The sequence below is a fragment of the Trypanosoma cruzi genome, genomic scaffold, assembly GCF_000209065.1.
Source record: "Trypanosoma cruzi strain CL Brener 1047053516619 genomic scaffold, whole genome shotgun sequence".
In the NCBI taxonomy this organism is placed as follows: Eukaryota; Euglenozoa; class Kinetoplastea; order Trypanosomatida; family Trypanosomatidae; genus Trypanosoma; species Trypanosoma cruzi.
Window position 1 is genome coordinate 1 of NW_001849261.1, and position 14,338 is coordinate 14,338.

Below are 14,338 nucleotides of genomic sequence, written 5' to 3' on the forward strand. Positions count from 1 at the left end.
CTCTGAAAAAGACGCCACACCATCACCACAAAAACAAGACTTATCACCGGAAAAATCGGAAAATGAAAAGCATTCAGCAGGTTCCCGGCAGGCATCTTCCACCGACCCCGCTGGCTCGTCCACCTCAGCCGCCGAGGGGAAAGTGGAAGAAGTGGCATCCAGCAGTGTTGGCTCGGCGTCCTCATTCTCTCCAACAGCGGGAGAAGACAGTCCTCAAAAAGTACGTGAAACCGATGTGCCTGCCACTGAGGATCACTTTGAACGTGAACAGGAGCACTCGTCTCTCAGCGTGGTTCAGCCGATGACGGAGCAGGCTGAAGAGGCGGCTGTCGCCACTCCGCAGAGGAAAACCACTGAAGATTGGCCGCAGCACAGCACTCTATCTGATGCTTCAGAGGACGTGGAAAAGTCGTCATTCCATCCCGCCCCGCCCACCAGCGACGAACAAACCGTTGACCCCGAGGAGAGGAAGGACACAAATCCCCACACTGCCGTGGGTGCGAGCAGCGGCCCCGACTCATCCCACAGCACCGAGGTGGCGCCCATGGACGGTGCCACAGCCGCCCATGAGCCCAGCACAGACCCGAAAACTGCTAAAGGCCATGATGAAGTGTTGGATGGCGATGATGCCGCGCCGGGTAATAAAAGCACAACGCCTGGGGAAACCAAGATCCCATCGGGGTCCAACGCCACATCGCTCTTGGACCATGACGTTTTGCTTGACCACGGGCATTTGAGCGACTTGGCGGCCATGGCTCTAACTGGTGACAGCACCGTGCATGGGTGTGTGTCTCGGGTGTTGTTGCTGCTGCTTCTGGGGCTGTGGGGCACCGCGGCTCTCTGCTGAGGTGTGAGGGAGGAGTGGAATGGCGGCTTTTCGTGGAACAACAACTGTGCAGCTCCCAGCAATACTCACCCAACTTTGTCAAGCAGGCTTTTTTTTTTCTTCTTTTAAGCATGTGTTCCTTTTTGTTTTTGTTTATGGTTTTCTGTTTTTTTATGGTTTTTCTTTCGTTTTCTGTTTTTCTTTTTGTTTTTGTTTGCCGGTGCTCTGTTGAAATAATCAGCATTCCTATTTGTGTGTTTTCCCCCAAATGGTTGCTTGCCAAACACCGTCACGAGTGACGTACTTCCCCCTCTTTTGTTGCTTTTTTTGCCTACACGCGGTGCCGGCCTCATTGCTGTGCGTCCCACGGACTGCACGAAAGGAGGAGTGGAGGAGCAGGCCGGATGCCGCATGGAATGTGAGGGATGTTGTGTGGGCTGGTGGGAGAGTACAATTCCTTTTTTTATTTGTGTGTGCGGGCGGTATGTATAAACTCAAGAACACGGTTGTATTGTGCTGCGTGGCACGTGAAATGGCATATCTGCCGAGTCAATTGTTTTTTTGTTTTAATTTTTTTGCACTTTTTTTTTTCTGTTTCGGTAAATCACTACAGTCTCTTTTCCGTCTGTGCCGTGTCCACTGCCGCCGTGTGTCTCCGTGTCCCTTTTTATTATTCCTCTGCTGGCTGTGCTGCTGACACGCCCCCACTTCTTCTTCTTTTTCTTTTCTGCTAGAGGCACCGATGGTCCGCGACGACGATTGTTTGTGCGCCGTGCCTCAGTTGTGAGTGTGGGACGCCACCCGCCACGACCCGCTGCGAGGCGCAGCGCTATTCCGTCGGGGCGGAGAGAAGTGAAGGACTGCGCCGTGGACTTGGATGCGCCCCGTCCCTCTCGTCGCGGCCGTGTGTGTGTGTGTGTGTGTGCTCTGGATGTCCAAACTCACTTGCCCCGCAAATGCGGCAACGGAAGGATGTGGTTGCGTGGAGGAGCCAATGCCACTTGAATCAAACCGTGCCTGTGACACACACGCAAACAGGAAAGCGAAAGGAAGGATTATTCGTCTGGGCTGCTGGCCGGATCCCCAAATTTCCGAAGGAAATAAAATACGACGGAAAGGGAGAATGAGTAAACGGAGAGGCAGTGCGTTCGCCAAACCCTCGTTGTTTGCTCCGCATATATTGTGTATATTTATATATTCTGGTGGCCCCACTCTCGTGACATGATGAACGCTCTATTCGGATACACCTATTTTTATAGCTTACGAAGTGGCGGAATTTGGGCCTCTCCAGCCACAAGACCCCGCCGCAACGGTGGGAATCAAGAGAGGGGGCGGATGGTGCGGCATAAATAAAAATATTCATCTTGACGTTATCGTTTCCTTTGGTTGCTTCCATCGCGCTCCTCTAAAGGAATTCATGCGATTAACACATCTTCATATGTGTTTCTGTACTATTCCTTTCTTTCATTTTGGTAAACAGCTTACCTCGAAAGGATACGTTGAGCAAAAATCTGTAAAATTGAAATAAGTGTTTGCGTTTCTCCTTTTTCTTGTATGAGGTGTTGCTTTTTATCCTCCCAATAACCATGGGGGACTGGAAGAGCCGCAATAACTGGAAACCGAACACTCAACAAAAACAAAAACAAGGGAAAATTAACTGCAAGCGAGAAGCACTTCGAGTTTTTGAAAAGCAATTCCCTTCGATTTCTCAACAGCGTCTAGAAATAAAACTTTGCTCCTGGCGGGGCTCGAACCCGCGATATTCGGCTCATAAGACCAACGTCCTAACCAACTAGACCACAGGAGCGTGAAACCGCGGAAAGAGTTTCGCTGTTTCGAATATTGTGCGCATTTTTTCAGCTATCTATCTTTTTTTGTCGTGCGGCGATGGCGGTCCTATAGTGTAGTGGTTATCACTTCGGACTTTGAATCCGAAAACCCAGGTTCGAATCCTGGTAGGACCACGTTTTTTTGTTTGAGGAAATATTTCATTCGGACGGTAAAATAAATGAATTCGCTTTGGGAGGGCGTGGGTGATCTAGTGGTTATGATGTCTGCTTTACACGCAGAAAGTCGCGGGTTCGAACCCCGCCCCGCGTATCGTTTTCCAAGAGCTTCCAAAAAGGTCTTTATTTGCTTTGTGTGTGTGGTGGGAAAGAGTCGACGCCGAAGCCCTTCTAGCTCAGTCGGTAGAGCGCACGGCTCTTAACCGTGTGGTCGTGGGTTCGATCCCCACGGGGGGTGTTTTTTATTGTATTTTTCTCTCGCTGTGCTGGGAAAAAGAAAAAAGGAAAGGATCATCGAAACGTGATCCTGCGCAAAATTTACTGCGAACTTGGCGCTTTCTTGATGACGCACTGCAGGTGAGTTAATCGTTACCGCAATCAAAACTCCTCAATAAACGCTTAACGCGTCACAATTACACATGGATTTTTCTCTTTTTTTCACGTCAAGAAGCGGAGACGTGCGGCAATCGTGGTCCAACGGTTAAGATCCCCGCCTTCCAAGCGGGTGACCCGGGTTCGACTCCCGGCGATTGCAACCTTTTCCTCCTATTCTTTTTTGCGAAGGAGGAAAAAGTTGACAAGAGTGGGGTTTGAACCCACGCCTCCGGAGAGATGACGACCTGAACGTCACGTCTTAGACCACTCGACCATCTTGCCTCGGCGTGGTTGTCCGAGTTTTGCATTAGCTCAAAAATGGTTTTCCGAATTGCTGAGAAAGGAAAAGGCCCCGCCGAGAATTGAACTCGGGACCCCTGGTTTACAAGACCAGTGCACTGCCACTGTGCTACGAGGCCTCGTCTGCCACGAGAGACACTCACCGTTTAAGCGATGTATTTGGATGATGAATGGCTTCAACGGAGAATGTTCGCTTTGTGCGCGTCGATCTCGTGGCGCAATGGAAGCGCATCAGACTTCGGATCTGAGGGTTGCAGGTTCGAGTCCTGCCGGGATCGTTTTCTTTCCCCCTATTTTTTTTACTAGGGGCAGTTCTGCGCTGGAAATTTAAAAAAAAAAAAAGGATCGCCTCGCGACGACGCATGGGGCGAGAAGACCTGACTTGCTCCTCGGTGTGCTTCTGCAACGGCAACGCGCGCAAGGTGAGCTGCTCCGTTCCCGGCCTGACACGTTTCCTTGGCTTTAACGGTTTGAAGGAGCCTCTCTTCAGTGGCACTTTCATGATTGGAACCGACGCGCAGCCAAGCAGAACACCAAGTCTACGCAGCAGAGCTTTCGCTTGTCCACACTTTCGCCGCTCGGATATCCAAGCCCCTCGCACAAGGAGGTTACAGAGTCTCTAATGGTGCACGTTTGACATGCACGCACTCCGGCTTGACAATGAGACTTTCGAATTTTACCAGAGATCCCAAAAGCCGTATGGAGTTCAGAACGACAAAATATCTCCAAAACAATCTCACACATTTTTTGGTGAGGCCCTTCTAGCTCAGTCGGTAGAGCGCACGGCTCTTAACCGTGTGGTCGTGGGTTCGATCCCCACGGGGGGTGTTTTTTTTTTTCTTTAAAAAAGAAAAACATCTTCTAAAAGTCATCCGTGACAGGATTCGAACCTGCAACCCTCTGATCCGTAGTCAGATGCTCTTCCATTGAGCCACACGGACTTGCGGTCAAAATCCCTTGTGCAGAGAAAAAATAGATTCCCAAAATGGACAGCGTCCCCACATCGGCAACTTCCAGAGGTTGCGTCCACATGGGAAATAAGACCGTACTCTGAACAGAATCGTTTTATGAGTACAACCTCTTAATTGAAAAATAACCGAGTTTCAAATCCTGATGATGACGGTTGCTGGCTCCGCCCGGAGAGCGTTTCGATGAACGGCAGGAGCTGGTTCCAGAAGGATCTCCTTTTTGCTGTTGTTCTTGTTTCGCCTTCGTTTTTGAGGTGCGCTTGCCTACTTCTCAAACTTTTGGGAAAAAGAAAAAAAGGATGACATACTATTTCCCTTCTCTCCCGCCTAAACTGAATCAACAAGACGGGCTCGTAGGCGCCTCGATGTTCCTTTACGGAAATGGTGTGAAGCCAATGCGGCACACACGCAATAATTGAAACACCTATTTAAGACACACCGCGAGTGAGTTCTTCTTGCCGGTTCGGTGATTTAAAATAGGACCCCAGGAAAACCCATCTTCTACTGTGACCTAAACTTGTTCCCCTTCCGTCTCCGCACAAACTGCCCCTTCGCGGCAATTCCCATGAATATATATAAAAAGGCAAAAATAGGTAAAACAAAAAGGAGAACTGTAGCCGCGTGGAGAGCAGCGGCAGTTGGCACTGACGAACAATGTCGACAGGGGCGGGAAGAATGCCACGTTATTGTTTTTTTTGTTTTTTTTTTACAAAGAAACAAGACGCCAAAAATGAAAAAAAAAAAACATGCGCCCAGATGTGAAGGGCCCTTGCGTGTGTGCGTGTGTGTGTGTGTTTGCTTGCACCAAATTAAAGATAACCCTCATTGAATCCTACAGAAACCTCCTGCTGCCCAATCTCCTGCCGCTGGTAACACTGTTGCAGCGCCCTATTTTCCCGCCGCTCCCTTCCCAGCGTTGTCATGCGTCCGTGACCAGGCAACACGACAGTGTTATCCGGCATGGCCTCAAACAAACGCAGGCTCTCGGCAAGGCGGGCTCCTGTCGCCCATGGTAAGTCCACGCGGCCCACTTTGCTGTAAAAAAGAAGGTCTCCGGTGAAGAGGAGCTTTTCTGTGGGTGCGTGCAGCATCATGTGGCCTGGTGAATGGCCTGGGGAGAAGATGTAATACAGCAGCACACCATCCCCAAAGTCGATAAACGACGAAGCCCGATTCGTTGCAGTTGAAAGTAACATGTCTTTCCGTCGAAAGTACCCATTCCTACCATTACCCGGATCAGATAAACCAAATGTCGCTGTGTCCTTCACGTGTCGGGGTGTGTAAAGGTTCCGGCGCATCATGGGCAACGTTAAATGCATTTCTTCAAATCGGCGGTAACGTTCGCACGCACGCCCAAAATTTTGCACCCAACACTCCTCTGCAGCACACCATATAAGACCAATTTTTTCACTCCCATCACTCTCCCCGTTTTCCCAATCAACATCTCCCCTGCCCTCTCCATCCATTTTTTCTTCTTGTTGCTGTCGTCCACAGATGCTCAGAAAAGCATTCAAGTTGATGATATTGTCAATATGACAGTGAGTAAGAAAGATGTTCGTCAGTCTGAGAGAGGAAGACGCAATGAAGGCGGCCCAATCGTCCGGCCAGTCATCGGCAGCGTCAATCAGCATACACTGTTTTGTGGCCTTATTAATCAGCATGTACTGATTGCTATCAAAGTTATTGCAGTGATTCCGTCCAGCCAACAACACCTTTGGCGACTCGTGCAGAATGGCGATGGACTTGGCTTCCAGTCGTGGAATGCGTGGGACCCCCGGCGAAGAACCTACGCTGCCCCACTTGCGGAGTCGCTCACTGCGGTTGAATTGGTTTGTAAGCGAGGTGAGGTTGGGGCTGTAGCCACAGCGTGAACCCACAGTGAAACGCATCGCCACCGTCGCTGTAAGGAACCATACATCGACACACAAAAAGGAAGGGAGTACATACGTGTGGAAGTGAGAGAAGAAACAGAAGAAGGGGAGGAAGAGACGAGGGGTGTGTGTGTGTGTGTGTGTGTGTGTATGAGTTTGTGTGCATGCACCCGGCGACAGAGATGTCATCGCCCACAAAAACAGCAACAACGACAAAAGGGTTCTCCCAACGCCACCACTGCACCAAGGAAAACAAACACCAATTATTATTTTTTTTTAAGGAGGTTTATAAAGAAAGTCGCACGTTTAAAAGTCTTTGGAGCAGGCCCACATTTAGTAAAATGCGTGATGGCTTTCACAAGCAGGAGGCCCCTGCACGCCCTTCAATTCATTCTTTTCCTCCCTCAAATTTCCCCGCATTATTTCGGTTTCATTTGGCCTGTGCATCCCATATGCCCCGCACACGCCTCACACGTGCTACAAACAACGTCCCCCTTTCGCCTCTTTTCTTTTCATTCCCGCATCCCTCCGTCCTCTTGATTGATTTTCTATTATTATTTTTTTTTTTTTTTCCTTTTTTTCCCCTTCCTCTTGTACTATTTTCGCCTGGGGTCCCGTCACACTCTTACCCCGCCTCTCATATCCTCCTCCATACATTCACAAAACCACACGGACACTTAAACAAACAACAAGCAAAAAAAAAAAGAAATCGCACTGTCTCTCTGTCTCTCTCTCTCTCTCTCTCTTTTTTTTTTCCCCCCTTTCTCCCTCATTCATTCATTCATTCATTGTGACTTCATTGGCGACCTTAAAAGTTGCGGAAACGGTAGCGAATCACGGGTATATCCACGTCGACATCACTGATACTACCCGTTGCGACCAGACAGCAACAGTCCTCTCCGTCCTGCAGTTGCTCTCCCTTCTCCAGAACCACAGTGGAGACAGGCTTGACACGGTCCTTCGTGTTGCCAAATTGGGAGTAAATTATCTTTCCACTTGCGAGGGCAATGATGAAAAGTTCCACCTGGTAACGGCTCTCGAGCACAGTGACCAACTCCTGCACAGTCAGATCGCGTCCCTCATTCACATCAATACGGTCCCAAATACCCCAGCGAACAGAAGTGCCATCCGGTAACGGGTATGTCGCCCCAGAGGCAATGATGGGATCAGAAAAGGCAATAAAAGGCAGTGCAATGTTCACAAAGGCATTGCGGTATATGCTAAGCTGTTTCTGTATCTCTTCATACGTGGGAACCGCATTGGCCGGCATCCCACTCCTCTCTTGCCGTTGGGTCATGAGAAGACGTTTGAGTACCTCCAATCCAACCAGACCCGTGACCAATGCTGTGGTTGTCACCATTGCTGGAATAATTTTCCCTGCAATGCGCTTTGTATGATGGACATCCGCAGGAGGAATGTTGTATGCGACGGCACGCATGTTGGAACAGGCTGTGATATACTCCACATGATGGTTGGTCGGGTCGTCCTTCTCAAAGAACTCGGGAACCATGCGACGCCCATGAAACTCACTCACCGGCGGCAGATCCTGCAAGCCAATTTCAGCAGCAAGATTTGCCACAGATTCCTCCTTCTCCGCTTCACTGGTTGCAAAGACGGCTTGACGCGGAACAAACTCTGGAACACTTGTCTCCCCCGCCACACGCGCCACATCCGCTCGGGAAAGCGTGAATGGTGGCAGACCGTACACACACGCAAGCAAGTAGGCACAGTGGTAAACAAACGACATGCTCAACTCTGAATCGGGTGAAAACTCCTGCGGGGTTGGCGGCTTTTTCGCACCGCTCCAAAAAAGCTCGCCATTTTCATTGCGCTTGTCGATCGGAATGTTGTAGAGCAACTGTCGGAAGGCATCACTGAAGTACTCGTGATACAGCCTTCGCGCGATCCGTACGCAATCCGCTGCGTCCATCGGCCACCGCAACAGCGCATCCCGAACCGCTTTTAATGCCATTGTTTTGGTGGCAGGATCACGCTCCAGATTTGCCGCAAAAGTGGTCGGGTCCTGCAGGTATGAATTAACCTCCTCGGGCGTATTGGTAAAGAGAACATGAAAGTTGTCACGTGCCCACTGAATTGTGTGCTCAATGGCATTGGGGAAGTTCTTCAAGGTGCAGAGCGGAATCGCCTTCTCTGGTGGGTCATGGCTGCTGCTGTAGCTCTCCGTACAGTATGGAATGATACACTGCACATTGCACTTTGTCCCCAGCGTCCCACTCTCAAAAAGTGGCTTCTTGTAAAAGAGACAACGACTATCCACATACTTGCGGCTCTGTACATTGTCCAAAGCGTTTAGTACAACCGCGTGAGAGTCCCAAAAGGCTTCATTAAAGATACCCTCCGTCTCGACTGAAACCTTCTCCACAAAGGAGGTCACATGCAGGTCATGGTTAATAGCCATCGCCGCCTCACCCGCCACCCGTGACTTGTGCTGCCCAATGTGACTGTTACGAAATAGAAACTGGCGCGAAAGGTTACTGATCTCAATGCTGTCCATGTCTGTAATGGAGATGCCTCCAAAACCCATGCATGCAGCGTTCTTGATGAGCTCGCAACCCAGCGCCCCGGCACCAATGATGAAGGCCCGCTGCTTCGATAAGTATGACTGAAACGCCGCCCCAAGAACAGCAATCTGTTTGTCATATCGGCTGCCCGTCGGGGATGGGGGACGAAGATCCGCTTCTGCGACCTCGCCACGAGCCACAAGCAACTCCCTTGCATCATAATACAGCCACTGCTGTATGGGTGTAAACTTGCCACTGCACACCTTGAGCACTTCCTGTGAAGCGATGCCTGCAATCAGGCACGCCATTGGGTTCAGATTGCCATGAATCACGGAAAGAGCCTTCTTGGAAAATTCCACATCGAGATGGCCACTGTTGCAGCTGCTGTGGTATGCCTCTGCCAAATTCAACAGACTGTTCACTTCCGTGGGTGTTGTTGGCAATGTGCCATGATCATGCAGGGCACGAAACAATGCGTGCAACGTAGCTGGGGCATTCACTTTCTCTTCACTATCAAAGATGGAGACAAACGTCGGATCGGCAACACTTTGCTCCAAGTCCTTAAATCCCATGAGTACGTGTCGCTTTGTTGTGTGAAGGTAGGCGCCGGTGCCGACCTCAATGGGGCTATTTCCCACTGCCGCCTCAAAATCCTTCAGACGCAGAATGAAAGGGGATATGACTTCCGCCACTTCAAACAACTTCAGTAACGGAGAGGCGGCACTTTGACAGCGGCCATGAATCGTGGACGGGTCAATGTCGGCGTTCACGGCGGCAGGTGACACAACGCCGGTAAAGAAGATATGGCTCCCAACCTCGCACTCATGCTTCTTGTCCTCATGCAAAGAGACGACGCCGTCGCGCGAGACGCTCGTCACGATGCAGGAGACCGTCTCCTCGCCATCGGGGTCCAAAACGCTGAAGGACGGTCCCGCATCCACAAACACGCATCCCACGATGCCACGGCTTTCACACGCCACAAACTTCACGTCATGCTTCCGTGCAAGTGCATTTTCGCCGACGAGCGCGGTGGTGCGTTGGTTCACGAAAACCACAACGTGGACGTCTGGGATCACCTCGTGCAGCGGACTCGTCACGGCGGTGATATGGACGAAACGATTCAATTCCTGCGCCCTACGCGCCACCACATCCGCCCGCGGTTGGCCGACGTCTTGGGGGGTCAAGAAAAAGTTCGTGCCCAGATCCTGCAGAATTGCGGTACCACTGTCCATAATTTTGATGGAGCGAACGCCAGTGAGCGCGAGATTCTTCACAATCTCCGCCCCAAGCCCACAGGCACCAACAACAAGAACATCCGTGCTGCCGTACTTTGCCTGCGTCTCGACGCCCACAACATACTCCTGCCGGTTGTACAGCTGACGCTTCTCCTCCTCGTGCTTCATTTCGCCCAAACCCCTTTATTTCTCCCACGTTGTTTTTGTTGTTGTTGTTGTTGTTGTTGTTGTTGTTGTTGTTGTGTGTGTTTTGCTTCTTCTTCTTCTGCACCCTCCCAATTCAACGGCAAAACCCGCTTTGAGAAGTTCTGAAAAGAAGAAAAGGAAAAAAAAAACGTGGATATTAGCCTACGATAATCACTGGCTCCTTCTCCCTCTCCTCGCCACCCACGTATTGTGCGTCCTTGATATTTATCCTTCTTTCCCCCCCAGCCTCTCCCTATGATCACCTTGTTTTTTTTTCTTGTTAATTGGTTGGGTGATTTGTTGTTGTCGCTTCTTTCTCTGTAATAAAGATGTCTCTCTCAAAGGCATTCAGGGCCATTGCACACATTCGATACAAATAAAAAGAAGAGTGGGAAAATAAAGAGGCATAAATACATATATTTATATATGCATGCATGCATAGATGGATTGCATGCACACATGAATGTGCAGTGCGTCTGCCTACAGGGCATGTACCGTCGCACACACATGTATGAAATTCGGTGCGAAAAAAAAAAATAAATAAATAAATAAAAGGAAAAAATAAAAAAAAAAGGAAGGCATGCGTACACGCAGACATTTACAGAATTCATCTCCGGCTTTCTCTATCTCTATTTCTCCCCCCTCTTTTTCCGTTTCTTTTCCTTCTTTCTTTTTTCTTTTTTGTTTTTTTCTTGTTGTTTGCGCATTCTCACCTCAGCACCATCCCTCCACCCCCCAACTCCCATATCACCACCACCAGCAGTGGCGCCAAGTGAGGCAAGCAGGAACAAAAGGGTGAGGAAAAAAAAAAAAAAACGGTGGTCGCAGCAGTCAAATATAAACAGTCATTACTGCCCCGTGGAAAATGAGAAAACAAAAAAAAAAAAGCTCCACCACCACTACGCAAGCAGAAAATATAAATCAGCAGCACCAAAAATCGACTCTATTCTGAGAAAAGATTTTTCTTTCCCCCCCCCCCCCCCATCCTCCACAGATACACACTGTGTGTGGAGAAGGAGGGGGAAAAAAAAGGAAAAATTAAAAAAAAAAAAAATACAGAATAAAGACTACTACTCCTACAAATAACAAACATAAAACAAAGGATTTTTTTTTTTTTATCTACTGCAGGAAAAAAAAAAAAAAAAAAAAAAGAAAAAAAAACCTTCGAGAAGTAGTTCAAATCACACCATTGCGTATTTGTATTTTTGTGTATGTATGCACGTATGTATATATAAATGTATGTGTGTGTATGCCAATAGGAAGATGGTATTATATGCATGCATACAAATATATACGTATAAGAGGTATTTTGCCTCTCTCTCTCTCCCAACCTCTCTACTTCAGCGTATGTGAGTTTTTGCGTACACGGCTCGTGCACTCATGTTTCCTGACTCTCATATTTTTTCTATTCGGCCTTTTCCACTGTTTCATGGCAAATACTCGCAATTTCCCACAGACCTTCCACCCTTTAGCCCTTCCTCCTTCCCTCAATTTTTTTAATTACCGCATTTTTCTGCTGTCCTCTACACCATCAGCACTTTCTTTGCGTTAATAAGACGGGCGACACGTGAGGTCTCCTCCATTTCTCAACCCCCAGACCGTTCCTGCCCCTCCACTCCCTCTCGGCTGCCCATTCACTCTGCAGCCCATGCATGCCAAAGCGGCATGGCCGTAACAGTAACGCTGAAGAAGGGGTCAATGCGCCTGTGGTGGCGGTGGAACGACTCCAACGAATGAAACATGTGGGAGCCCATGAAGCGCAAAACCAACCAACGAGCAAACAAACAATTCTAACCACCCACTCCATGCTGGCATCAAAACAATCCTCACGCCGTTGGCTTCAGTAGAGACAAAAAAAAAAAATGTCGATCAACATGTAATTCACCCTATTTCAATTATCTCGTGTGCCTTATTTGTGTTTCCCCCTTCCCCGGCCCTTCCATGCATTTCATTCCTTTCCTTCGGTGTTTCTCGTCTCCTCTTCTTTTGCATGTTACCATGGGTCCCCTCGCTGTGAAAACCATGACAACACAGGAGGCGTCACACACATACAACTCACCTCCGTGCCCTTAACGCACCTCAGCATGATTAATGCACACACACACACACACACAAACACCCGCTCTCAATTACACTGAATCCCCCGGCCTCATCACTTTCTCCCCTTATTCCTCTTCTTCAATGCCGTGCGCAACTCTTCCTGTTGCGATCGCAGGTCGTCTAATTTGCGCTGCAACTCGTTGCGTTCACTTCGCAGTTCCATGGCATCTCGTTCATCTTGCGCAATCTTCTCGCGCCAGCTTCTCTGTTTGCTTTCCTTAATCTTTGCTTCCATCATGTCAGCCTTCTGGTTGGTTTCGTCGACATTCTGCCGGGCCGCATCAACGCGCCGTCGGGCACTTGGCAGTTCAGAATGCGCATCCGCAGCGTCTCCTTGCGTAATCACATCTGTACGTAATTGTTTCAGCGCGGCATTGTACTCTGCCTCCAAAGCAGTAAAAACACTCTCCGCAGCATCGTCTTTGCTCTCCCTCTCCGCAATCATCACACGTAGTTCTTCCTCGCGTTGACGCTCCTCCCCTAACTTCTGCTGCAGCGCTGCCATTTCCTCCTTCACGGCGGACTGCTTCATGTAGACGTTTTCCACCTCCTTATTTCTCTCGCAGAGCTGACTAGTAAGCTTATCATGATGAGCCTTCAAAACGTTCATATTTTTCTTCCACACAGCGCGATGCAGGGCGCGTTGGACGGTGGCGGCGTTGAACTGCCGCATGACACTACTCAGTACCTCCTTGTTTTTCGTCGTCTGACGCGTCATGGATCGAGATTCCCTTTCTAGTTGCTCTGCAAATTCCTGCTTTTGCCGCAGGGACTCCCGCAGCGAGTCCATGTTCTGTCGTTGAATGCGCACCGCATTGTGTAACTCACCAGCCTTGTTTGCCATGCCGCCCGTCACCGTCGTCAAGGGGTCATTCACTTTCACAAGCGTCACTAGGTTTCGAGCTTTACTGCTCCACTGCAGGGTTGCGAGAGTGTCACCGTAGTTCTTCACAAGTGGACTGAGTGTCGCCACCATGGTGGTACGCGCGTTGCCCCCAATACTGTCACTGAGCAACCACGTCAGCACGCTATCGCGGAAGGGGACTTGCGGCAATGTACGCTCTTGATAGTATGCCCCGGTTATTTCCGCCTTTGCTTGTTCCATAAGGATATTCTGCCGCTCTGTCAGATTGTCAATCACACGACGGAGAGCCAACAAAGATGTGTTAATCGCCGCGGACTCCTTCACGTAGTCCTGGAACCCACCGCGCTCCGAGCCTGCGAGGTCGACAAGATTGATGCGTCCTGCCCGGCAACGCACGGTCGGCCGTGAGTATCGGTCCTTCGCAGGTATTGTCTGTTCCTGAATGACCGTCAACTGAAATATGGCATGACTGCGGCTAGACTGATTGTGTACCGCCGTGGCGCACGTCGTTCGATGCATGGAGCCACGTTCCAGAAGCAAACAACACTGTGCCCAGTTCTCCACCTGGTATTTTGTCACACCCTCCACAAAGGGCCCACTGTATGGATCCTGACGAATCCGAGCGTCCTGCAGCTTCTCATTACCCTTCGAGTTCTTCAGTGCGGGATCCAGTAGGTCCCGCACACGCTCCATGTAAATTTCCACAAAGCTCACCTCAACGCGGAACCGCACACGGTCATGCAGTTCAGTTTTCTTTGCCTCTTCCGCTTGTTTAGTGGTGAGAATTAAAAACAAATCATTTGAAACACGTGGTATAATACCTTCTTCCCCGTCACCCCCACACGACGCATTGGGATCGTATAGACCCATCATTGTATACGTCTTGCCACTTCCGGTCTGTCCATACGTAAGAATGCAGCTGTTAAATCCATCAAACACGTGCGGCACAAGATCCTTCCCGATAAGTTCATACACATCCTTTTGCGTCGCATAGTCACTGCGTTTCGTGTCGTGAAAAGTGTGCACTATGCGGTGCTCTGGCGGGATAGACCACAGACTGGCGTCAAACTCGAACTGTGCCTTG

At 49.6% G+C, this 14,338-nt stretch overlaps 4 protein-coding genes and 13 non-coding genes across 17 annotated transcripts, besides 17 other annotated features; 10 read left to right on the forward strand and 7 right to left on the reverse strand.

Moving 5' to 3' along the window:
- Nucleotides 1-847, forward strand: Tc00.1047053508043.10 (trans-sialidase, putative; the record flags this gene model as incomplete). Its single annotated transcript, XM_802818.1, has 1 exon — nucleotides 1-847. A coding segment is annotated over one exon (847 nt), but the record flags the coding sequence as incomplete, so codon positions are not given.
- Nucleotides 1-14,338: a sequence feature (heterozygous, non-Esmeraldo-like haplotype).
- Nucleotides 967-1,042: a microsatellite.
- Nucleotides 1,731-1,751: a microsatellite.
- Nucleotides 2,058-2,250: a mobile genetic element.
- On the reverse strand, nucleotides 2,560-2,633 carry Tc00.1047053508043.11. Its single transcript has one exon. It is a non-coding gene; the product is annotated as a tRNA-Ile (tRNA).
- On the forward strand, nucleotides 2,719-2,790 carry Tc00.1047053508043.12. The gene has a single exon. It is a non-coding gene; the product is annotated as a tRNA-Gln (tRNA).
- Nucleotides 2,854-2,926, forward strand: Tc00.1047053508043.13. The gene has a single exon. It is a non-coding gene; the product is annotated as a tRNA-Val (tRNA).
- Tc00.1047053508043.14 lies at nucleotides 2,998-3,070 on the forward strand. The gene has a single exon. It is a non-coding gene; the product is annotated as a tRNA-Lys (tRNA).
- On the forward strand, nucleotides 3,136-3,196 carry Tc00.1047053508043.15. The gene has a single exon (XR_008255497.1). It is a non-coding gene; the product is annotated as a small nuclear RNA (snRNA) U1 (small nuclear RNA).
- Nucleotides 3,296-3,367, forward strand: Tc00.1047053508043.16. Its single transcript has one exon. It is a non-coding gene; the product is annotated as a tRNA-Gly (tRNA).
- On the reverse strand, nucleotides 3,408-3,489 carry Tc00.1047053508043.17. Its single transcript has one exon. It is a non-coding gene; the product is annotated as a tRNA-Leu (tRNA).
- Tc00.1047053508043.18 lies at nucleotides 3,555-3,626 on the reverse strand. The gene has a single exon. It is a non-coding gene; the product is annotated as a tRNA-Thr (tRNA).
- On the forward strand, nucleotides 3,714-3,785 carry Tc00.1047053508043.19. The gene has a single exon. It is a non-coding gene; the product is annotated as a tRNA-Arg (tRNA).
- Nucleotides 3,854-4,073, forward strand: Tc00.1047053508043.21. The gene has a single exon (XR_008255498.1). It is a non-coding gene; the product is annotated as a Signal Recognition Particle (SRP) RNA, 7SL (transcript).
- Nucleotides 4,263-4,335, forward strand: Tc00.1047053508043.22. The gene has a single exon. It is a non-coding gene; the product is annotated as a tRNA-Lys (tRNA).
- Tc00.1047053508043.23 lies at nucleotides 4,377-4,448 on the reverse strand. The gene has a single exon. It is a non-coding gene; the product is annotated as a tRNA-Arg (tRNA).
- On the forward strand, nucleotides 4,547-4,689 carry Tc00.1047053508043.24. Its single transcript, XR_008255499.1, has one exon. It is a non-coding gene; the product is annotated as a small nuclear RNA (snRNA) U3 (small nuclear RNA).
- Nucleotides 5,246-5,270: a microsatellite.
- Nucleotides 5,285-6,535, reverse strand: Tc00.1047053508043.20 (metallo-beta-lactamase-like protein, putative; the record flags this gene model as incomplete). Its single annotated transcript, XM_802819.1, has 1 exon — nucleotides 5,285-6,535. The coding sequence occupies one exon, from the start codon at nucleotides 6,533-6,535 to the stop codon at nucleotides 5,285-5,287; it is 1,251 nt and encodes a 416-aa protein (XP_807912.1).
- Nucleotides 6,471-6,509: a microsatellite.
- Nucleotides 6,840-6,950: a sequence feature (T-rich).
- Nucleotides 7,064-7,117: a sequence feature (CT-rich).
- Nucleotides 7,116-7,136: a microsatellite.
- Tc00.1047053508043.30 (ubiquitin-activating enzyme E1, putative) lies at nucleotides 7,155-10,271 on the reverse strand (the record flags this gene model as incomplete). Its single annotated transcript, XM_802820.1, has 1 exon — nucleotides 7,155-10,271. One exon carries the CDS (start codon nucleotides 10,269-10,271, stop codon nucleotides 7,155-7,157), a length of 3,117 nt encoding a protein of 1,038 aa, XP_807913.1.
- Nucleotides 10,300-10,346: a microsatellite.
- Nucleotides 10,694-10,803: a microsatellite.
- Nucleotides 10,816-10,862: a microsatellite.
- Nucleotides 10,943-10,983: a sequence feature (T-rich).
- Nucleotides 11,313-11,356: a sequence feature (A-rich).
- Nucleotides 11,419-11,450: a microsatellite.
- Nucleotides 11,498-11,536: a microsatellite.
- Nucleotides 12,384-12,408: a microsatellite.
- Nucleotides 12,442-14,338, reverse strand: Tc00.1047053508043.40 (kinesin, putative; the record flags this gene model as incomplete). Its single annotated transcript, XM_802821.1, has 1 exon — nucleotides 12,442-14,338. A coding segment is annotated over one exon (1,897 nt), but the record flags the coding sequence as incomplete, so codon positions are not given.